The 25,411-nt window shown below is 37.1% G+C and overlaps 1 protein-coding gene and 1 long non-coding RNA gene across 2 annotated transcripts; one reads left to right on the forward strand and one right to left on the reverse strand.

Annotated features, from left to right (window-relative positions):
* The first annotated feature begins 49 nt into the window (after positions 1–49).
* On the forward strand, positions 50–4,118 carry LOC121860611. The gene is made up of 2 exons (XR_006087897.1): positions 50–92; positions 3,936–4,118. It is a non-coding gene; the product is annotated as an uncharacterized LOC121860611 (long non-coding RNA).
* On the reverse strand, positions 2,382–21,972 carry LOC121860610. The gene is made up of 18 exons (XM_042357816.1): positions 21,583–21,972; positions 17,354–17,480; positions 16,016–16,171; positions 15,231–15,401; positions 13,869–13,970; positions 13,339–13,475; positions 12,011–12,431; positions 10,328–10,528; positions 9,714–9,867; positions 9,064–9,249; positions 8,760–8,930; positions 8,038–8,189; positions 6,805–7,012; positions 5,971–6,139; positions 4,833–5,007; positions 3,904–4,047; positions 3,072–3,202; positions 2,382–2,570 (listed from the first exon to the last, which is right to left on the reverse strand). The coding sequence occupies exons 1-18, from the start codon at positions 21,672–21,674 to the stop codon at positions 2,459–2,461; spliced, it is 3,009 nt and encodes a 1,002-aa protein (XP_042213750.1). The 5' UTR covers positions 21,675–21,972; the 3' UTR covers positions 2,382–2,458.
* Between the last annotated feature and the right edge of the window lie 3,439 nt (positions 21,973–25,411).

Consider the following 25,411-nt stretch of genomic DNA (forward strand, 5'->3'; position numbering starts at 1 on the left):
TATATATTAAGGAACAATTATAGTCGCTGTTACATAACCCGGTAGTGATAAACAGGTTCTCCAACACCCCAGACCATAACACAAGGACCAGAGTGAGACATTATACCTTACCTACAGGTGTTTTATAGTGCAGGCTGCTACTGTTCTTCCATACTTGAATCTTGAACCCTCAATGTGTCTAATGCTGCCAATAAATTATCTAATCTGTCTCCGATGAAACGATTTCCTTAGTCTGTTTCACTCACTGTCCTCAATGAACGGTTCCTTCCTCTTGGTGTTGGTCAACTTTGGGTATAATTTATGACTGTGTCCTCTAGGTCCTCAGTAAGTCACAGAATCACTCTACAGTTGTATAAGTTGCTGAGCGAATTCCAAAATTGTCCGAATCGCAGCAAAAAACATCAGAACACATTAAGCAACAGAAATTGTTACTTACCAAAACATAGTAGAAATAATAGTTCTATCGATTGCGTGTTCTGAATTCCCGGTACTCTGTGCTTGCTTGCTTACTTATACAATATAACCAAACTTAACCTTACCTAACCGCCTAGCCGGGGGCTTTGCCCCTGGACACCCAGACGCTTTGTAATAATCCAGTCGTGTGAATACACACAATTTGAGCAACAGCGTAGGGGCAAAAGGTGCTCTGATTTTATTCTTTTTTTTAAATTCAATAACTTCCTCATTAACAATTTGTGACGGAAGTGTAATACCCTGTATAAGAAAATGATCTTAAAAAAATAGTTCTATCGATTGAGTGTAGTGAATTTCCAGAATTCTGTAGTGGCTGTTAACTGCAATATTACCATTAACCCAATATCTTTCTCTGATGATACTTGTTGCAGCTGTGTCTGAGATCTTTCATAGGTCCTCTGCATATACATTACTGTACTGTATTTACATCTCTCTGGGTGGAATTTAAGCCACTTCTTACTCCATTCTTCTGTCTGTTAAGGTCCGCTTGTACTATATCTTAGTCTTGGCTGCTTTATTGTTTTGGGGAGATCATTTATATGTATTACAAAATGAAGGGGTTCTAAAACTGACCCCTTTGGGATACCCTGTACCCGATGTCATTTAAATTTTACCTTCCTAAAAGCTACTTGTTGCAATTTTGTGCTTGCTACCACACATAATAAATATTTAACACTTTTGAGTTTGGGTAGGCACTCTCTTGCGAGACGCTCGGGGTCTGGCCCGTTACTCACCTCAACACACCACACGAGAGATTACTGTATGTAATGAGTCATAACAAACTTACTACTTCAGATAAAGAGGTGGGATTTGTTGCATTATCATTGTAAATATATTATCTACATACAGTTTTATTAGTCACGATAAAATAATTATTTCTATACGTAAGCGCTAGAGCAAAATTTTTGTTTACGCGTAAGGAAAATGTTTAGAGCTTCATTATTTCATGTGATTGCAATATGAACCTTATTCTGTTATAAAGCGTACATATTTAGGAAAAAAATAGTTATAGAAGAAGTTATGAAAAAATTAATATTTAGCTGGGGAGAGACATCAGGAGGCACCACACTATAACCAGGTGGTACAATCTCCTTGCACTTTTTACATTTTCCCACCCCTCCACCCTCGCCAGCAACACGAGGAATGGTCCAAAACTCTCGCAACACTGTTATCAATAAATGAATCACTGTGTTGCACGAGAAATTGGCACAAGCCGCAAGAAAATGCGGGGCAAGGTTATATCCTGGGTCCTTTAAACACAAAAGGGAGATTGGTGTGGCATCCTAGGAATGCAGTCTACATAGTTGCCAGATCGTGCTGACGTTGCCAAATGTGCGTCTTGTGTGTCTAGCATTCATATGTAAAAAAAAAAAAATTATTTTAATTTTTTACTTCATACAGCCTGTAAATTTGTGTATGTAAACCCTAAAGCGATAATTTCGATCATACACAATTTTGTATATAAAAACCCCAAGAGTGTTAATAACTTTATGTGTTTTGACCTTATGATAATTACACAGTATTATTATTATTATTTTTTGCACATTGTATATGAATGATTGTGTACAAGTAACAAAAAAAATTTAATTTCATATATCTTCCCGAAAATACAAGTTCATAAATAACAATAACGCAGGTCACAGCATGGGTGGAGGCTGAGATATTGTACAGTGCACCCTCTTCCTGGGAGGGAGAGCACTAGGGGGATGTGGATGCCCCAGCTGACTCCCGATGGCGCACGATTTGAATATTTGCCGGGACCCAAATTCATATAAATGGGAAGAGCTTTCGTAACACGAAACAGCGGTGTCGATTTGGGAAAATCGTATAAGCGAGTTTTGGTACTTGTCAATCAGGGTGCAACCAAACTTGAATGTGGTTGAGGAGAAGGATAATCATAGTCATCAGTTTTTCATATAACTTTAAATCTTAAAATACAATACAAACACATAAAAACTCTTTTAAGCTAAAGTATGGAACAGACTTAGCTCTTTCTCTCCCCCTTTTTGCTGCTGTTCTTCTTCTTGCGTGAGTGATGCCTGAACACGGTCTTCTGTTTAGACGCTATTATTTCGTTGTATTTACGCTTTTGGTACCTGAAAATTATTAAAGTACATAAATCATTTATGTGAATTTTTAAAATTTATGATAAAGGTAATTTTGTATTAGCAAGAAAGAGGAGGAGGGGAATGAAATGGGGAGAGAGAAAAAGGAAATGGAGAATAGGAAAAAGACTGTAAGAGTAGAAAAGAGAGCAAAAAATGGGAACAAAGGAAAGGGGTAGGGTGAAAAAATAGGGAAAGGAAAGATATGAGAAGAAATGGAAATGGTGAGAAATGAAAAGGATGAAGGAGAAAATGGAAGGGGAATAGGGAAATTTAGCTTTCACTCTGAGACTTAAATTGTGGAGTGTTTCCTCTTTTTTTCCCACCTCCTCCCTCTACCTTCCAAACCATTTCTCTCTTTGCATCCCCTACACCTATCATCTCCCTGTAGCCAACCATCTTCTTTGTCTCTTCACAAATACACCATATCTTACCATTCCCATTCTTACTCACAAAGAGATACAGTAATACTTGCTTTCTTTTTTCACTTACCGCAGAGCTTCTTCGTCGTGAATAATTTCTTCAGCTAGGGATCGTTTCCTATCCTTCTTTGGAACACGGGAAGAGTAGAACTCAACTGGATTATCCAACACACGTCCAAGCTGGAAATACTTAGGCAGCACCTATGGAGAGGTGTTGTATTAAATTTTGATTTGAATAAAAAAGAAATAAAATAAAAATTATTAATATACTACATAAAATTGTCTATTGTTGGTATAAAAAAACCCACATTAATTGTACTTCCCATACCCTCCACAACCAAAAATTGTGAAAGGTACAAAATTAATACTTGGGTAATAAAAAGGGTTGTTACAAGACCCTATACAGCAGTAGGGAGGGAGGGATCACCGAGCACCAGACCACACCGAGTAAACAGGTCCCTCCCCAGGACCACCTACACCCCTGATTCCCTACTATCCTGTACCATATCACAGGCTTTTCATCATGTCTTCCAGGTGTTCCATTGAATAAGACAACACATAGTATGTAAAGATATGGGAGAGAAAAAAATACATTCTTTAAACTCAATTTATCAGAGACTAAGAGTTGGGGAAATGGATTGCTCTGAAACCAACTTTATTTCCCTATTTAGCTATTAAGAATTTTGAGGATGACTGAAGGGGTGCAGGAAACTAACATAGTGAACAAGCCAGTCACCACTGTATATTATTAAAACTAAATAATTAAAATGGCAGCAATGTCGTAAAATTTTGTAAGTTCAGTTCCACTATACCAAAAGGTCTAACCATTCCCACCTGCTTTACCATTTTCCCTCCAACTTCATTTTGAACTTTGTTACTAAAGAAGGTTCAACCAAGCTTACCTTCATATCTCTGTTTTTGTAATGTTTTTTAGGATCAAGAACCGAGCGCATCTGTAGCACTTCCAGGTCCCGTTTGACTTCCTCTGTCAACTCCGGAGCCTTCATGTCATACCAGCCAGGACCCTTTGTCTTCTCAAGCTCTTTCTGGAAGTTAAAGATTATTTCACTTACCCACTAAATAATACAGGTAGTAATAAAATAAATATATAAACATTTTAATTCCTGTCTTTAACTTCTGCAGTGATTAGGATAAAAACACCAAATTTTCTTATCAACTAACAGTAAACAACATCTCAGTTTTAAAGTAAATTTGAATATTTTTCTAAGTGCCAAAAAAAAAAATTCATTGAACAAAGGATGGATACTGTGATATGACACAGGCAAAAGAGGACAGAAAGTTTCCCTGCTGAAGTGGATGCATCCTCCTCTAATGTGTACAAGTAGAATGTAAGCCTGGATAAGAAACCTCACCAACAAGCAAGAGATTTTTCAATAAGACAAATGTGAGAAAGTAAAACTAAATTAAAGAAGGTGAAAGCATGTGGCTCTGCTCTATAAAATCCCCACAATGATAATAAATGAGAAAAGAAAAAAGGTACCAGTACTGTATGTGTATTATTTAATTATTTAAAATACATTATGTAAATATGACAGTGGAGACAAACTGATGCTTTGATAATCAGTTGAACCCATGGCCCGAAGAGCAAAGAAATGTATGAAAGAGAATGAAAAACATGCAAACCTGGCAAGGGGTGTTTCTTCCATGAATACAAACCCATTTCTTCTATGATGCTTGTATCTAGAGGACAACCAAAAGTCTGGAGTAGTGATACCACTCTCATATCTTTATCTTTCTTCTCATTTTTGGATAAGACACCGAAGATATTCTGAAAATGTCTGAAACTAAACCAACACACGCTTAAACTGACCCTGCGTAGGTTCTTGGCTTTTTTCTTGCCAATAATATATGGAGTCAGGTGGGTCTGTTGCATGAACTCCGGCTTCAACACTGTAGACGTCTTGAGGATCTTCTGTATACCATCCTCACTTTCTATCTTCACATTTTTATCCTCTTCTGTTCTTAACTGATCAGTTGGCTGGTACCTGAAAGAGATGATAATTTACTTGATACTGTACCCAGACAATAAAATGATAGTTACACATTTTCTTTAATTGGTCAACTGTGCATAGTAAGATGATGCAATACTGTATGTTTCCTTGTGTAGTTCTTGTGAAGGATATTGCTCAGCTTACATTAGGGAAAGTAAAGGCACGGGGTACTACAAGTTAATGAAAATGATGAAGCACCGATTTAGAATGTTATGGAATTATGGGGTGTTGTACTCATCATATATATCATCAGGGTTTATAATTGTGGAAGGAGCGACGTAAAACACAGGAAATGAGTCATAAAGTTAACCACAATAATGAAATCTGGCTGTTTATAATGACCTCAATGTTACTGGTGAATGCTGGCATATCACCTCCTGTTCAATCATTCCCTTACTCTACTATGTACAGTACTTGGAAACTTTGTCACCAAACATAAACAATGACCAGAAATGGTGACAGGTCTCCAGATGATAGACTTGCCAACTTCACAACATCTTAAATACTCAGGACATAAACAAGATTAACTCTAATTATTTGATTATTATGGAGGTCACTGCAGCACTAAGCATTTACTTGATACTTCAATTTATACTACTAAGAGATGTTAAGTAAACTACTGTACTGTTTCATAAAATGTGTGAATATACCATCTCGCCAATACAAGAGGTTACTGAGTATCTGGTTGCCAGTACTGACCTAATAGTGTCTTACATTATTCAACTGTCCCTTTGTGGCAGAACAGGGAGGATAAGTCAATGTTACAACAGTCAGATACTAAATGACAGCAAATGAAGATAATGTTTTTGCTCTTGATTCCAGCAACATAGTAAAAAAAAAAAAAAAGCTTCCAAAACTAGAGACATAAATCTCAACCAAAACTCTGTGTACAAACACAATCTCCTTTACTGATGAGCTCCTCCTTCCTCTTACAACACACTACCAAATATTACTTACTGTTTCTTAAACCTCGGGGCAATCATCTTATCTGTAGAACCTTTATTCTTCTTTGGAGGTGCCTCTTTGACTTTTACTTGTTGGACAGATAGTATTATTTTATGACCAATTAAAGCTTGTAATACAGGCTCCCAGTCACTTCCATCTTCCTTTGGAGCATCACCCTTACCTGGGATAGAATAATAGTAAGTACTGAACCCCTTCACGAGAGGGATGCCACTTTTACTATTTCATTTGGCCAATGCCAGATGATTTTATTCAGCTCAGAGGTGACCCTGTACAGTATACAAGGGGTTAAACATAAAAAAGGTGTTTATCCATTTTTAACAAACTTTTGGAAATTAAATTTTCTTAGTTCGGAATTTCTACTAATTATCACTTCTGTACTTATAAAAGACTGGTAAAACCATATGCTTAATTATTACATTTAATTGATGCTCAAACATATGTATACATACAAAGCATTATACAGTACTGTACATCCCTCTTGTAATACAGAATTATTCACAAAAAAATTTCTAAAGTTATTAAATCTAACCCAGATGTTAAACTTGCTCACAAATATAAGCAACAGACTTCAAAATACTTCTAGCAGGAGTCACTGCATCTTACCATATCACCCTAGTCTAGAGGTATGAATATATATATACCTGTATTTTTTTTATTCTCTCCCATAGTTCTTAAACACCTTCCATTTTCCTCAGAGAATATGCATTCTGGTAACAATTATATGAATAACCCTGTAAAAAATTTCTTAAGAGTTGTCTAAAAACTCCCAAATTAAATGTTCACTTAGCATCCACCACTAATCAAATTGAAATATGCATTTAATACCTTTATCCAGTTGCTTCTCCATGGTGTTAATATTTAAGAAAAACTGCCTGCGCTCTTTATTGGCAGTGTGTGAGAGCATCAGTTCTTCTTTAAACAGAGACACAAGGGCAGGCTTACAGACAGCTGCATCATCATCTTCTTCCAAATTTTGTTCTACGTTCTCGACCAGAACAGTTTTGCTCTGATGATCAGGAGAGGATGGTTCATTCTGGGGATAATGGCCGAGTTGATGATTCAAAACAAGAAGTTAATCTTCTGCAAAATTCTTGCCATAATGCATAAGACTGAGATTTCACGATTCTTTTAATATTAATGAATAGCTGTTGTTGCTTAATATGAACTATTAAGAATCAATTTAGTGTGCACTATGATCTTTTATACAGCACTGTAAATCAATGTGGTATCCTACAGTCATTATATATCATTTATGCATGTTGAAGTTATGACTCTTTTTCATGCCTTTTCCCCGCTATCATGTAAGGTGGCAAGAAACAGAGAAAATACAAATTTTTCTTATTTGCAGTACTGCCATTTGTTTAGGTTTACTAATACAGTGTAACAAATATTAGGGAAGGCATTCTCCATTCACAACAGTGACCCAAACATCTATCTTTCCCTAAAAATGACTGGCTAGCAGGTTTAAACACTTACACCAAACACTGTGAGTAAGGGAGGTGACAGATGGTGTGAAAAAAAGATGCAGAAATAAGATGTATTTTGAGAACTGGGTAGAAGAGATTGTTAGTGTGTTAAACCAGAAGTGGATGACAATAGTAACACAGACGTGTACATGTAAGTGGAAGTGTGAATTCTCTAATTATACGTAGTAAATTGTTATAAAGTACTGTACAGTACTGTACTGGTAACAAGAAAGTTTGAATCAACTTTGGTGCACTTGTTCCTGCCTATTTACTTAAGAATGAAACAATTAGATAAATGAATAATTGCTACAAAATTTATTGCTCTAAATGATAAGAAATTGTACACACAAAAGTGAAAGTAGATCTCATAGGCATGACTGCCCGTTATGGACAGTGTGGCTATAGCACACTGTATACTAAGCCTTTGGTACGCAAAGAAGCAGCATGTCTGGTACTGCACTCGACCGCATCCACTTCACGGGAGTGCCCAGTGTAATTGAACCACCACCCCCTGGAGCAGGAGGCAAGTGCTGTATCCACTCCACTGCTGCACTCCTTGTACACACACACATACAAAAGTAAAAATCTTTACCTTTTCAAGTAGGTCTCTTATAGTCATATTGAGTTCCCTAAATATTTGAGCATGTTTGGGTTCTAGTTCTCTCTCAGCTCTAGTGAAGAGTCCTCCTGTCTTCAAAGGATCACCCTGGTACTTTTCAAACTGGATATAAGCCAACCACAAACCTGTATATTGTAAGAGCATATTTGAGTATTTATCTTATAATGTAATTAATGATTTTCTTACAAATTCTAAGTAATAATATCAAGGGGAGACAATTCTCAGTTCCCTCCACAACAGCTTGGAGTTCTCTGTAAAACCTAAAGACAACTTTTCTCCCCATCTTTCATCTGCTCTTTATTTTCTTTCTAACATCTCTGTACCCCATCCTTCTTATATCAATGAAAGCTTGTAAATGGCACTAGTATGCTCTTCTCCTTAATCAGCAATTAACATCTTTCTCTTTGCTTTCCATTCCTATGCTCTTGTACCCACACACATTAGCTTTACCTTTTAAGGCTGCATCCTTCAACCATTCCCATTCTCCTTTAACCCCTCCTCTTCACCCCCATGACATTAGAAGACATTTGTCTCCGAGAAGTTTTTCATATAATTTCATGAAGTGAGTCAACCAAATACGGAAAATAAATGTAATCTCAAAATAACACTACAGTACTGCCACTAAAATTTCCCTCCTATTTCAAGTGATAGCTTTTAACTGAAATTACAGGTGAAATTTAGTAGCATTGACTCACCTGGGTGGATAGTTCCATGTTGCTGAATTGCATTGTTGAAGACCAGCCTGACTTTTTCAGCATCAACTTCAACTTGTGACAACTCCAGCTCCACCATCTGGGCATGTAGTTTGGCAGCAAATGGTGGTTTCCAACTTAACTTGTTGTACAACTTGCGAGTTCCCTTAATACCTAGAATTCAAATAATTCATAACGTAAAATACATTTCCTTCAAGGGAACCCAAAAGTCAAGCAACAAACCTGAATCACAACTCCTACTTTTAATGCATCTTAAAACAACTATACTACACATACATGTACCCACCTTTCTGGAGGCCAGTCTGTTTCAGATGCTGGATCCTCATTCCTCGTGCCATTGTAGCATCTTCATGATCAGCTGCCTGGATAAACATCTTGGTCCTCAGGGTGTCATTTGTCACATGGATGGTTATTTCCAACAATGCCTGGAGACCACAGTCTCCCTTCATGGAAGTAAGCACTTTGCCAAATTCTGTCAATAAAAATTTAAACATCAACCAGATAGGCTACAATTTTGGTCCATGTTATTCATATCTGGTGTAACCTAATTTTCAGCACAAAGAAACCTCACAAGTATGCAAGGATTTTTTTTCATTTTTGGAAATACTCTGTACAACAATGCCTTGATACTGATGAAATTTCACATATACAAGAAAAATGATCTATATTCAGTGCTGGGTATTTGCAAATAGACAAAAACCACTGGAATATGATCTCTATTTTCTAAAAAAAAATATTTTTACTTCCAGTTAAAACTCTTGAACAGAAAGATAAGAATATTGTACAGTAAACAATAATGCAAGGAAAGTTTGTCTCAAACAAAGATCGAGGTACTGGCGAATTTGTATTTCACAAATCGTCTAGATTCCGCTGTACTGCATAAGGACATGGTATTGGAATATTAGGCAGCAAAATATGTTGAATGTTTTTAATTACCTTTCAAAAGTCGTGCTTCATCAGTTTCCTCTCTCATAATAAGCCGCACAAGTTCCAACTGCAAATATGCTGCCTCTGGGTGACATGTTACAGCCTCCTCCAGAACAGTCTGCATCTCACTGGTGGGCCATGACTGCTCACACAACACCTTATACTGAGGAATAAAACAAATTTAAGGGTAGATGAAAGCTTCCATTGGGCATTAATTTTGTCCTTACACAATGTGTATAAAAACAAATTCCTTCCATCCTGTTCCATTAATCTCATACGTTATTATGATCCTATTTTCCTTCTAGAAGTTTGTCTTTGTACTGTATTAAATTGAAAGCAAAATCTTTAGCATATATTTTTCTTTCACAGAACTGTTTTCTAACAATGTCACAATGCATTATTCTCATTCACACGGCATCAAAATTCATTTCCGGTATTCTCTCATATTATTTAAATGCTCAAGAAAAAATAAGCACACTCTACCATTATCTTTCATAGTTTCAGTGACTCTTATTCTTTAAATCTATGGTTATAGCCTAATAACACCATTGAAGGACTTGTAGTACGTATATGAAATCCCCCATATTATTCCTTATACTGTACTGTAGTAAGTTATTTCTTACCCAAACAAAAAAACACAGTGGAGATAATGAAGCTGTGTGTGCCTCCATCAACATCAACAGCTTCTTGAAAATCAGGTCAGTCATGGCTTCCAAACCCCAACACTGGTACAGTAGAGGCAGTAACTCACTAATGTAGGTCTTCACAAAGCTTTTCCCAATTACTCTTGCAGCTTCATCAAAGGTAGAGATGACGCACTCCAACTAGTGAGGAAAATTTTTTATTAAGCTTCCTTCAGTAAATTATTATACAGGTTGACAATCCCTTACCCGAAACCCTTGGGGCCAGAGACATTTCGGATTTCGGTGGAGAAAAAAATTTCTCCACAAAAAACTTTCGGTTTTCAGAGCTTTTCGGTTTTCGGAATTTCGGATAAAGGGTTGTCAACCTGTATCAACATATCATACGGCTGTCTCACCTAAACTGTTAAATTCATAGAATCAATCATTCCAGAAAGTGATAATTATCCTATCCATTTATCTATCTACCCAACCATTACTACTGAGAGGTTTTCTTTTTCGGTGACTTTTCCTTCCACTTGAATTATAAAGAATATAACTCAAAGAATACTAATGGGGTAAGGAGTTGATCCTTAATCCCCGGCCAAGGATCGCCAAATATGCAAAACAACTGGAACACAAAGAAAATGAAACTTCCACAGATGACCTAAAATGGCTAAGACACTAAGTACAAATACCCAAACACCGCTGCTGCTCATATGCATAAAACACAAGTGAATTTTAACATTCTGTGCATACCAAGTTACCGTGAACCAGGTTTATTCAGCTTACAACTACAGGGCTCCCCCACCCTAGTTCACGGATTTTTATTTCGCGGTCCTCTATCATTCACGGATAACACCCTGGATGTACCCATGAATGTCTGTGGGTAGTTTTAAAGTTGCCGGCATTTTTGCGGCTGGGACAGGGAGCCATTTGTTCTAGAGACAGTAATTTCCTTGACCTGTCTTGTAAATATATGTGTGTAGACACACACACACACACACACAAAACACACAAATAAATATTAATTGGAAGATTCTCTCACAAATAATCAGAAACAAATTTATTAAAAATGTGACAGTCTACCCTAAAGTCCGTGCTTTACTAGTACTTTATTAATAAAGTACGGACTTGAGAGTAGACTCATATTTTTAGTAAATTTGGTTTCTGATTATTTGTGAAATATTTTCCCATTATTATTCATTTATATGTGTTTTGTGTGTGTGTGTGTGTCTACACACACACACACACACACACACACAAATATACAATATAGGTAATATAAATAATTGTCCTAAGGGCAATCACATACTAAAGGGAGTTTACATTTCTTTGTACATAAGTAAAAATGTAACCCCTGATCCGCAAATGTTATTTGAGACCATTTTGAGAACCTAATCCCCGCAAATTTGGGGGCCCCCTGTATTATGGATAAAGCAACATTACTTGACAATCCACAACCATTCATTATCTAAGGTAACATCACTGGTCTATCAATTTTTGTCTTATCTTATTATATACAGAAATGGTCCTCAATTATAACCTCAAATTGATTCTAATTCTTAGACTGTTTTACAAAATTTATTTAGGCCTATATAAAAAATCTACACCCAAGTCGGCCTCCATCCTTTAATCCAAACCACTGATTTCTATTTCATGAAAAAATTTGAGAAATACACTAACCTTTTTCATTGACCCCATCTCTGTTGGTGGGTTAGAGACAACATCTGTAGCTTTACTTTCTACTATATCTTCCTCTTTCTTGATAACCTGTTCTTCTAGTAAAACTTTCACTTTAATATCTTCACCTTCTGCTTCTTCACTATTTTTATTATCTTTCTCATTATCCCCACTTTCTAAACTGGCTTCATTGTTTTCTTCACCTTCTATTTCCTCATTCTCATTTTCAGAATCACTTTCTTGGCCACTATCTGTCTCTTCTTCTTTCACGTCCACACCTTCTTTGCCATCACTGTCTTCACCAACTCCTTCTTTTAGTGAATTAATATTTTCTTCATGTTTCACTACTATCAAACCCAGTGTCAGCCTCTGTGCCTTCAGTTTCCAAACACAAGCAGCATCAGGGAACTTAATAGAAAGATCTCTGAAAGAATATATAACAGATTCTGAGCCAACTACGGTATTATCAATTATTCAATGGATGAGGAATTTGTAACAACTATTCTTAAAGTTCAAACAACTGTTATATTTGAAGCTTATTTTATCTCTGAAAAGGCAAAAGCTGTATGATATGAAGTATATAAAAACAAAACCTATGTAAAATCACAGGTGCTCTGCCTCAGTTAAGTTAAATATTACAAAATATTTATGTTATCAAATGCATTATTTGTAAGTCCTATGTGTTTGGATATACTGGAGCATTTTAGGTAATTAAACAGAGGTGCCATCTTAAGTTTAGTTTCCTCGGTGACGGGTGAACCATTTACAGCTCAGACAACTCTTCTGATTCTTAGCATTCAGCAGCTAATGGGTTATGCCACTCCCTTTATGCTGCCAGTCCATTGAAAAGTAAATCCATTATCATTAAAACAACCGATTGTGTTTACATTCACAATTAAATGCATAAATGCAGAAGTAAGGAACCAAATTTTCCACCCTGCCTGGAAATAGAACCCATGACTATTCACCTGCAATGAATATGATCTACCAACTAGGCTAAAAAGCCACTGCCAAACATTGTCAAAATAGGATCACAGGATACATGAATACACTTAATATGTATTGAAATTTGTTGTCTACATATGTGATGTAAAACTCCCCAAAGAGAAGACTAATTGGCACAGCTCTTGTAGCAGACAACCCATGAGTGATTTGCCCTCTATAGCATAGCTAATAATCCCCTCATCAACCAAGCCTAGACCAGGACTACAGCCGAACCTTAATGGTTTGTGTGGGCACATGGTTCCTAAAAAGATATTATTATAAATAACAGATATTTATGAAAGATAAATACACTATATTCTAAGGTTTTGAAATAAAATCGAGCTTACCTGTATATTTCATCCCGCAGTGGGTGTGCAAAGTCAAACTTATCTGCTACTTGGTAGAGTTGCACATACAGTTCTGGATTTGGGAGTTTGCTGACAGCATCTTGGTATACTGCCCTGGCAACTGCACAATTCAATACCTATTTACAGAATCAGTGGAAAAGGAAATTAATTAACTTCAACACCAAATACTGAATTTCTTTAAGGCCAATTCCTGTTAGCTAGCAACCTGTGAATTACTGGGATAGCCATGTGGGAAAAAGAAAAAAGAGTAATACACCTACTGTATGTTTTTTGTCCCAAGTTACTCTGTCACTGCAAACTCAAGTTCCTATGAAGGTAACTAAGTAACATTGGGTTCAATACATTATCCAAAGGTTTAATTATGGACTTTTAAAGAAGCAATTTGCCTTGTCACCCAGATACAAGGCATTCAATATGTTCTTCACAAGCTGTCTGATTTTATAGTCAAAATTTGTTCTCTAAGCCTTAAGGAAAAAATTCAAAACAGATTCTCATGTGTACTGCCTAACCTTTTCACGGTTCTCTGCCACAATTTCCTCCAAGCCAGCAATGTTGTCATTCTTCATCTTATTCTTCAGTGATTCAACATACAACAGCTCTAGTCGAAATAACTGAAATAAAAATAAATTAGCTTTAAGAAAAAACGACTGAAACAAAAAATCTTACTTCAATTTATACAACAACATTTCCAATAGTCAAAAGTTTACATAAAGTGAAATGTGAGAATGATTCTGAAATTCCATTTTATAACCAAGAGGTGAACCATTAGCTTGTGATAACAACAGCTACCTAAGAATCAAGTTATAAGAAACTTTGTGATGCTCTGGCAATAGCAGTGTACAGTACATTATTGTTGTGCATGGCGTAATGTACAGTGGTGCGTTGCTTGTGCATAGAGAAATTTTTTTATGCTCATTACTTATGTATGGAAAATATTTTGAATAGTTATGTGTGAGCAGGGCTGGCACTTGATACCTATGTATGTATGTACAGGGTATGTATGTATGTTTAACTATTTTTGCAGCTGAATGTGGGAGTTGTTTTATATTAGTGCTGTTAGGCTTGTAGTCCCCAGGGCTACTGGGCTTTGTCAGTCACTGGCTGGCCTTGGAAGTGGGAGGATGTGCGAGTTTGTCAGTGGTGGATACCTTCTCAAATAGGGTTTAGTTCAATACTATATATTCAGTGCTGCTCTATTATTACTTATTGTGGTGTTGTAAAGCAGTTTATGGTTTATTTACTGTGCACATATTAGTTGTACATTAAGGATTATGTTTATTGAACCCATGAGGCACAATTTTGTCCTCAATTGTGTTTGTAACTTTTGCATTTAACATTGTTTGTCGTGTATTGAAGTAACATTAATTTTAAGAGATAAATATTAAGGACTAAGTTATGCTGAGTTGCCAATTTGTTTTTTGTTGTGCCATATGTGCCCTCATTATTATACTGATCTTTAACATAAATGAAGTTACTAAGTTATGGCATAACAGTATATACAGCCTGAATAAACTACCCTCCATCCTGGTTCTAGACTTACAAAAGAATAACAATGATATGACCTTCATAATCTTCAGTGTCTAGGGGAATTCAGATAAAGCTACAGTAAATCCCATATCTTAAATAAGTTACATGTACAATCAAAGTTGTGTCCGAAGATTAAATATAACTCGTGAAACATTATGAGAGCCCTACCACAAGGCAGAGCGCACCAAAAGTTTAGCCCTTCGGCATATGTTTTCACCAAATTTCACGACACGACTTTTGGCTTTCATTGTACATCATAAAATAAATTGCACATGATTGTCAACAAAATAACTTTGTCATAAAAACAGATATGCTCAAGAGAGCATTAGAGTGATTTTTCTTACCTCTCTTTTAATCAGGACTGAGTTTGGGTGATAGAGAGTAGCTTTAGAAAGAAGGATCGTCCTTGCTTTATCAAAATTGTGTCTTTCTTCTACTTCCCACTTGGTCCAAGCAACCCAGACACTTTCCTGATTACCATGATAATTAATTTGCTCTGTGAAGGCAACACCAATCTGAAATATCATTTAATAATTGATGTTTTCCACTCCAACTTTAAAACCAAATTAAACTAGAGATGCACATAACCTGTATACAGTACTGTATATATCCCAATAAATGAAGAAGTCATTCATGCATACTGTACTGAGGTAACTCACCAAGAAACATACACAAACATCACAAAAGAACACACACTATAACCTAGGAACAGAGGGGCAACACCCTATCCTCTCCAAACTGAAAATCCTTATACCTGTATTTTGCAGAGTTAATTATATTTCTATATTTTTTTCTTCATCATATTACTCTGTCCAAGGTCAGTTCCAAGGAGTAGGAAGACTGAGCTGGAGATGTGCTACTTTATGTAGTAACAATAAAGTCTACTGTTAATCAAATACAACTATTTTTATCATGCAGGACCTGTCAGCTTATTCATATTGATTAAACTGGCATCAAAACTTATATCAGCCAAATTTGTAAACAAATCACAGTACAATATAAATGTACAAAACCATTATTACATGTCGTAAACCTGTAATGCCTATCATTAAACCATAGTGTTCAGCTTAAAATAAGACTTCAAAATCTAGTCATCAATACTAACCAATAAAAGTAATGTTTCACCTACCTCATGTTTCCAGCCAATAAACTGAGCAAAACTAATTCTAAGTCGCCAAGTATCGAGGTGTGAAGGCCAAATACGTGACATGTACCGCAGCTGTTTCATAACCCGAAGACCTATAGCATTTTCAATTTGCTGGCGTTTCTCACGTATCCCAATTTGCTGTAACAATAAGTAGTTGTAATCAGAGGAGTTATACAATGAAATATATAGAGGGGGTTCCCAGCTATTACAGTATCATACTTATGCACTCCTGAAAAGTGCAAATTTAAATGAATAATACTCATGAAATCAATTTTCCCATAAGAAATAATGTAATCAGGGAATTTAAATTCCCGGGAAAAATTGTGACCATATAAAAACTAATAATAAATAAATAAAAAGTAATAAATACATATACACTGTACAGTAAAGTATATGAAATAAAAAATACAGTATAAAACAAGTGAGAGGTGTAAGCATATCCTCCTCCTCATGGCTGTTTGAACTGACCAACATGACCACCTGGCAACAATTACCACCATCTTGATCTACTCTTGTTTTATCACAATTAACATTAAAACAATAAGCATGTAATAAATGTATGAATGCATAAAGGCATTACAGAAACTCTGGTAATAGCTGATATACAGTAATGTACTGAGATATACAGTATGTGCATTCTCCCTCTCACAGCCATGGCCAACTGAATTGCCTCTGCATATAGTTTAAATTTTTTCTTTTGATAACATTACAAAAATACAACATTCCATATTCTCTATTAACTGACTATGGGACCTACTCATATTCCTTGTATTAAGGGGTGTAATAAATTGAGCACTGGCCCGATTTTTTTTTGGCAATAGCTACCCTGAATACTTATCATGGTGAGAGGCAAGCCTAAAGCCTAATACTATCAAGCAACAAATTATCTTAAAACCTCTAATTTGGTACCCAAGGTACAGTAAGTATTTTCTTGGCTTTTTGTGCTAGGCACTAGACTGCCAACTGCTGATAATATTTGGAGGCATGATGTTGAGGTAGATTGACCATACTCATCGAGGCAGGAACACTTCTTGGGTCCTTCACAACCCATACAACAAAAAGTACTGTAGTTCTGCAGTAGCTGACAACAGTCATTAAAGATACCTTCCATAATTCATTGACAACTTAATCACAAAACAATGATAGATGGGGAGACAATAAGTGAGGACATACAGTACTATGTCAGGATACTTTTGTATTTAATATGACCAAATAAAATAAAATGAACACTTATCAAGAAATACAGCTAGCTGAACATACCGGTAATACTGTACTGTACAGGGTATTGTATTATAAAATGATAACTTTTCCAGTACTTACCTTTCTTCTGATTCTAATCAATTCAATGAGTTTTTGTTCAAAATCAACGTAGTTCATGAAATCAATTTTATTCTTTGATCTTCGGGCAAGGCGATAATGGAAATCCCTCCTCTTCTGTATCAACTTCCTGTAGTGAAATGGAGGAGTTAAAATTAAATCTAATCTTATACAGTAGTAGGTACAGTAGTAAGTGTGAATCAGATGACTGACATACAGTACTGTAGTGCATGTTTAACCCTAGGGTTCTCACGCACCTCCATTAGAAAACTAGAGAAATCTCTCCTGGTTTAACCGCATTCCCGATATATAAACAGTAAGTAGGTGGCACTGCAGCAGTAATGAACAGGATCAAGAGCTGTGAATCTATGCTGCTACACCACTGCACATGAGCCTCATGACTGAAGCAGGCTACAAAAAAACCTTCAAGCTCAATTGACCAACTGATCCCTTCTCCTCAGCATCCCTAGTGAGATGTGGATCCGAGTCACCCAGTTTGATGGGTAAAATTGCAGATTACAGTAACCAAAGAATCTGATAAAAAATTTGTTTTTCTGATGGTTTTTGATGCGAGTGGTTCAAATTTGACTATCGTTTTTATCGGAAAGCTATGTAATAACCCAAGAGTCACGTGGTCAGCCTCCACGAGAATATAAATAGCCACTACAGTATTTCTTACCTTACTCCAAGTTAGGGACCATAATGCGCCGTGGGTTCCTCTGTTCTCTAAAGTTTCCTCATTTTTAAAATGAAATACTGTAATAAAATAAACTTCCAATAATCAAAATCGCACCCAGCACATAATGGCTCCATGTTGTAACTGATTAAAAATGTCCCGCATCCTACCACCCATGCCGAATATTGAATGCTAATTGGTTGAATCAAATGTTGAGATTTTTTATTGGATTTGATTGGTTGCCCCCCCCCCCAGATTTGATTGGCTGCGGCCCTCCCCGATTTGATTGGCGGCAGCCCCCCAGCACATGCGCGGGAGGTAAGCAAAAGTACGAACACACACAATTTGAGCAACAGCGTAGGGGCAAAAGGTGCTCTGATTTTTTTTCTTTTTAAAATTCAATAACTTCCTCATTAACAATTTGTTACAGAAATGTAATACCCTGTATAAGAAAATGATCTTAAAAAAATAGTTCTATCGATTGAGTGTAGTGAACTTCCAGGATTCTGTGGTGGCTGTAAACTGAAATACAGTAATACCCCGCTTTACGCGGGTTTTTTTTTACGCGTTTCTACATTTACGCGGTACCCCGCCAGAACCGGAATGTTCACTTTACGCGGTGCATCTACTCACATATGCGGGAAGCGGCGCGGGCAGGGTGCGCACAAGGTCGCCCAGTCATCAAAAATATAACCGAGTTCTTCGCCCGCCACAGCCGGCCCAAGTCAGTGATAGTGAGGATATGGACTTATATGGACTTTGAGGGGTTTGACAAAGAGGCCCTGCAAGCCTCTGTGGTGGATAGTGATACAATTGATACAAGTGATACAGGTGAGGGCTAATAATCTGCCCTCTGCCTCAGAACCAACCCCCCCATCCCTGTGTGCCCAGCCATCTTTTCGACTAATGTTAAGTGTTAAAAAAGTTATTTTTACTACAACGTAGGTATTGTGTCTGAAAAAGTGGAGTTTGGGGGTTGGCCCAGTCTCTATTTCAATTAATCCCATATGTTCTGTTGTTCACTTTACGCATTTCCCGCTTTACGCGGGCCTCAGTGGGTTCAATTGACCGCGTAAAGCGAGGTATTACTGTACAGTATTACCAACTTACCTAACCTACCTAAACTTACCTAACTTACCTAAACTATCTAAACTTACTTAACTTACCTAACCTCACCTAACTTCCTAACCTGTTCATTGTTCTGATTTTCTTACTATCACAAAAAATATCCCCAGAAAAAAAAATGAATGAATTCAATCCAATATAAATACTGTAGTATGCGCCCGATAAGATAATCATTCATTTCTTGACATGTAAACAAAGACCACAAATGCTCCCAAAGAGCAGACGGTATCAACAAAAACATGTTTCCCATGGGTAATCTAGTGGCCCCATAATTACAGTAAATATTTTATTTCATCACTTACAAAGGACGTAGAGATGTGAAATTACTGCCATATGATAAGTGTTTGCAGTGTTTTTACCACATTATTTCCCTCTTCTTTCATGCCCTGTCCACTAACAAGCAATTTATGATCGAAGGATAGGCTAAAAGGATAAAAGAGAAAAAATACTACAATGTTCTTGCCTCGATTTTATTACTCAGTATCATCAAAACATCGGAAAATTTGATGCAATCCCTCCCCCCAAGACCCTCTGGTGCTAACGATCTCCTCCACCTTGACCCATTTCAGTAGTTAAATCATTAGTACAGTATAGATGGGTTACAGTCCAACTCGGCCCATTGCCAACTTGGCCCACATCCAACTTGGACCATCAAATACCAAATCGGACCATCTCGGATGACCAACTTGGACCACTTAGGTTAACGAACTCGGACTAAAAAGTAAAACTTTACACATTTTTGCATGAATGATAAAAGTAAAATGATAAAAAGCAACACAGATTGTAAAGAGGGAAATTGATTTGTTATTATTTAACTTTTCATTCTATCTTATTAATATATTAATGTACATATGTAGAAAATTGGCCGTTTTTTATCCTTTTTTGGGGGGGGGGAGCGTTTTCCAACAAAAATTATGGCTAAGCGAAAAAAAAAAAACACTAGAAAACATAAACCTGACCTGACCTAACCTAACCTAACTGACTCACCAAAGGATGGAATCACTTATTTCTTACCTTACTGGCCAGGTTTTCACTCGTCGTTGGAGTGTTTAAGTGGGTGAAGGGAATCAATAAGGGCGATATAGATAAAGTTCTTATAATATCCGAGCAGGATAGGACTCGTAGCAACGGATTTAAGTTGAATAAGTTTAGATTTAGGAGGGAGATAGGAAGGAACTGGTTCACAAATAGGGTGGTGGACGAGTGGAACAAGCTTAGCAACTTTGTAGTAAGTGCTGGAATGCTGGAAAGTTTTAAAATGAGGCTAGATAGATTCATGGACGATAGAGAGTGGTAGTAACTCTTGACAGGAGCTGCCGTGCACAGGCCAACCGGCCTATTGCAGATTCCTCATTTTCTTATGTTACCACAATGCCACATATGTTGGTCTTGACAATATTTACATTCGTTCTTGCACTTAGGACACTTTACTGAGATCGGGAGAACACCATGAGATCGAAAAAATGCTATAGTTTCTTCGTTTTCCCCCAAAACTCGCAATCAGCTCCATATAATTTAAGTGACACCCATCGCAGACTTCTATGGTAGGAAATGAATTTGAATTTTGAAATATGAGACCCAAAATAAAAATTTAATTTGATTGGCCCAAAAGTACTGAGAAAATTAAACCACAAATCATTTTCATTGGATAAAAAAAAACCTCTTTTGATTGGCCGTGTGACATGTACAGGAACGCATGCAAGTGACGATTTATGAGGGAGACACTCAGTGTGGGAGGTGAGGTAGGCGATAATGGCGGAAAATTAATGGAAGAAAATAGAGAAAATTTTGGAAACGCTATCTCCGTTATCATACATTTGCGACGGTAATGTAATAGAAGACAATTATCTTATAATTAGACGTCTTATTCGAATATGATAATAGATTAGGGGTAGAAATGTTGTGTGCGGAAATGCAATAATACCGAATCCTGGAGGATAGCGAATGTGATACCGATTCTCAAGAAGGGAGATAGATCACTATCCTCTAACTACTGTCCAATCAGTTTAACATTAATTGTAGGCAAATTGATGGATGCAATAATTTCAAACTATTTGAAATCACCTGGAGAAGCACAAGTTACGAATATTAATCATGGTTCACTGATCAAGTTATACTAATATAAACTCATAAAATTCGTCCTTCATACAGATTGAACCCTCAGTATTCACTCATTCACACTCTTTGCATTTCAGTGAACCAAAAGAGACTTAAAACTTATCTCAAACTCATTCCTGAACCTCTAGTCAGCTACTTGGGCCGAGTTGGAGGTACACTGTATAGATGGCATACAGAGTGATTAGAATATAACAATTGTACATTATGACTTCTGCCCACGGTACACTGTGACGAGGGTAAACACTTGCTGGATATTTACCAACAATTAACTCAAAACATATCTTAAAATTATCATAAAACATAATTTACTTACTTAACTTCCTTGGCACCCAAAAGACCAATCCTTTCCATCTCTTCTATTTCGGGGATGGTCTCTTCGATGCGCTGTTCAACAAATTCTGCCATTTTTTATAAACCTTGCTACTTACACAAATATTATAATAAAGGTCAATATTGCAACAGATCACTAAGACATTGTTAACATTCGGCTGACAGTCTCACACGTGCACAACACAACACAATGTTAACAAATTACACGGTGGCGTAAATGATAATGGGTTATGTTCTATTTTTTAAACCGTGCGGCCCAAATATAATTAAACCGATTATAATATAACACTTGTGGGTTATTATTGGATTTTGTTTTCTTTATCGACACAAGAACAGTAATTAGTTAATCTCACTGTTCGTCGTATCTCATGTTGTGGATGGCAGTCTCTTGTTTACAGTATTGCAAGGAATATGTAATAAAGACGTTATACTCCAAGGAATATTAAATAAAGACGTTATACTCCAAGGAATATGTAATAAAGACGTTATACTCCAAGGAATATTAAATAAAGACGTTATACTCCAAGGAATATGTAATAAAGACGTTATACTCCAAGGAATATGTAATAAAGACGTTATACTCCAAGAAATATGTAATAAAGACGTTATACTCCAAGGAATATATATTAAGGACGTAACAATCCCATATGATCCCTTCATTTTTAAGTTGTCAAGTCATTCTAAACTCTTTCATTGTAATGTACAACAATGAGATAGACTTGTAGATTAGAGAGCACTCTGAAACATGCAATTTCATAAAAGAATAAGCAAGTTGTGAGTCTGGAGAGGTGACACAATGACGGGTGGGACTTAATTAGAGATATTTCAAAGTGTGTGAGTCTATCTTTTAATTCTCCCAAAGATAACAGTAAATTTAAAGGGATGGGTTGCTAGTAAACAAATCTGATCTGATCAGCCAATTACATTGTTACTGTATTTCTAAAAATCGTGGTTTAACGTTTCATTGAGGTTTTGCAGTGGCACGGTATCGAATTATAGGTGAATCGGTGTTTTTTGAGTGGATGAGCACAGAGGAACTTAGTGAGGCATACAATGTTAAATCCGAGTACGAACATAATTACTACATCTATTTTTCTTCTTAAGACATAAACAAACTTATCTTCTCTTAAATCAAAATTAATTCAATACTCCTGAATTAGCTTTTAATTTGGGTTGTGGGTTAATACCATATTCGTTTTTATCTTATAAGGTATGTGGCAATAGGTTAGGTTAGGTTCCTCCCCCTCCCCAGGTTATATTTGGTTCAGCCAACGTTTGTGGTAAATTTTCAACTCGTTCTGGTGGTAGCGGTGTTCTCATACATTGCCGTTTAGAATAGTTGGGACTTTGTATTTCTGTATATAGGTCGGAGGGGGGGGTAATTGAGGCTCATCTCTATGTATTACATGAACCACTGATCTCAAAATGGCTTCTCTCTTCACAGGTGTTCTTCTTGGCCTGGCAGATCATTAATCGTATACAGTATTTGAAAACGAAGCCGCTGCCACTGACATTTTTAAGGCTCGTGCGTTCATACACAAAATATAGAGAGAACGTGGAAGGATGTCAAGCTTGATGCTTCGTGCCAGGAATAAGAAGGAATATTACTTACAATATTTCACTGTACATGTTCCAAGCCAAATACAACACATGCCTAGGAGGAAAGGGGAAAATGTGGGGATAGATTTTGTTCATTAAATTTTAAGGTTAAGTGTTTCTTTCACTGTTTTCAGCAGCTGGCGGCAGTAATACAAACGGATTTAAGTTGGATAAGTTTAAGTTTAGGAGGGAGATAGGAAGAAACTGGCTCACAAATAGGGGAAGACGAGTGGAACAAGCTTAGCAACTTTGTAGCAAGTCAGACCCGTCTTCACCCCAGCACTGGGGCACTCCACCAGGCATCTAACAAGCAATGGCACCAGGCAGTCATCACAATGGGGAGGGGGACGCCCTCTCCATTAAAAAAACTGAGTCAGCCATGCACGGTCAATGTGGAGGAGAGCCAAAGCAATCTCCCAGCAACGAGGCAGTCCTTGATAATCCCAGGCACCCAAAGCAGGGTGGATGTCGCAGAGCTTGTTTGCTAAAATGGCATCCCACTTGCATTGCCTACTCAAGCCGATGGCAGCTCTTATTACTGGCTTCATATCAGAGGCAGGTAGAGGGTATGATGTGCCACAGTAGCAGCACGCTCATTCATCTTCTCTCCCCCTTGGGCCAGAACCCAGCAACTTGCTCTCCCGCCCCAACGTTGGATGAGAAACAGGCACTGTAAATTAGCTTTAACCAAGGGATGGGGTGATGAAACACTAGCTAAGGCCTGGAGAGCACTGCAAAAATCGCTGAGATTGGGTAAAAATAATCTTGAGGGCAAGCAAAATACCTGAAAGCTCTGCCATAAAAATACAGCCACTCCTCGACTTACAACGGGGTTAGGGACCCATGTCCAGGTCGTAAGTCGAAAATGCGAAGATAATACATAAAAATCTAAAGTGGGTGTCCCTTTCTTCTCAGCACCACAAAACTTTCACTTTTAAGCATGCCAACCATTGTAAAGGGAATTACAAACGAAAATTTTGTCAGTACACAGCGCAAACACTAATGTCGGGACTCGAAAATACGTAATTTGAAAATTTTTTGGTACGACTGGGGCAGTCGTAAGTCGAGGAGTGGCTGTAGATGCCATTATGGGGTCTACCATCTAACAGAAGTCAGGAAAGACTACCCCAAAACCCACCCCTACATCCGACTTAGAGCCATCGGTGTAAACAAGGTTAGTTCCTCTGTGAGAGGAGTCATGCTCTAAAAAGGAAAAAAGAGAGAATAAACCACACAGAGAAGGAGTAAGTCCTTCCTCTCATTAAAATTTCTGACAAACTTGAACTTCAGGGAGAATCCACAAAGTGGCATTAGGGAACAGCATGGGGCATATCTGAACAGAAGGAAGACAAAGAACTCACAACCTCCCTTATGCTGAAACTGAAAGGTTGTGGCCACAAGGCTTGGATACTGAGTGTAGTATCGGGTCATAGTCTCATTGTACTGCGCACATCATTGTCATTCCTAAAAACCCCATTTAATTCATATTACGCTATATAACATTCAAATCCATCGCGCTTGTAGAACCTCAGAAAACGGGAAACATTGATAAAGGACAACTCACCTACTCAATGTTACTAGACCATGTGTTGTATTGTACCCAGGTACAGTTATATCATATTAATTGTATGTATTCATAGCATTAAGGAGAACTCAGGGTATCCATAAGATGAATGTTAAAGTCCAGTTGAGCCAGACTAGTGTACTGTAGGACTAAGTGTGGATCAGGGTTTGAAGGTCATACTATTTACATCTGTGAGCATGTAGCGAACATAACTTCCACAGATATCATATGAAAATACATGAGAACAATGATCTGGAAAAAGGATAAATGTATCAGAACTATGTGAGGTGTTGGAAGTGACCCAGAAACTATACTTGAAAGGAAATATCTTGTATGCATTGGTATGAACTTAATACACCTCGCATCCTCACGTGACATATACCCACGACAGGTACAGTGATCAGAGAATCTTATGTCTGTGTTCAAATAGTGCAATGTGTGAGAGGAGGATCCCTCATTACAGTTTTAAGTGAAGGTGATACACCCCCGCCATGAACATTCAGCCTTTGTTTCAAGGCGCGTCATGTACCCGCCTCGGGTGTGCGCGTTGATATTATAACCCAATGAATTTACCCACGAACTAGCAAACCAAGACCTTACCTTAGAGGGTTTTTTAGGATTAAAATATGTGTTTATACGGCATGAGTGA

This window comes from Homarus americanus, unplaced genomic scaffold, assembly GCF_018991925.1.
Source record: "Homarus americanus isolate GMGI-L3 unplaced genomic scaffold, GMGI_Hamer_2.0 scaffold11150, whole genome shotgun sequence".
In the NCBI taxonomy this organism is placed as follows: Eukaryota; Metazoa; Arthropoda; class Malacostraca; order Decapoda; family Nephropidae; genus Homarus; species Homarus americanus.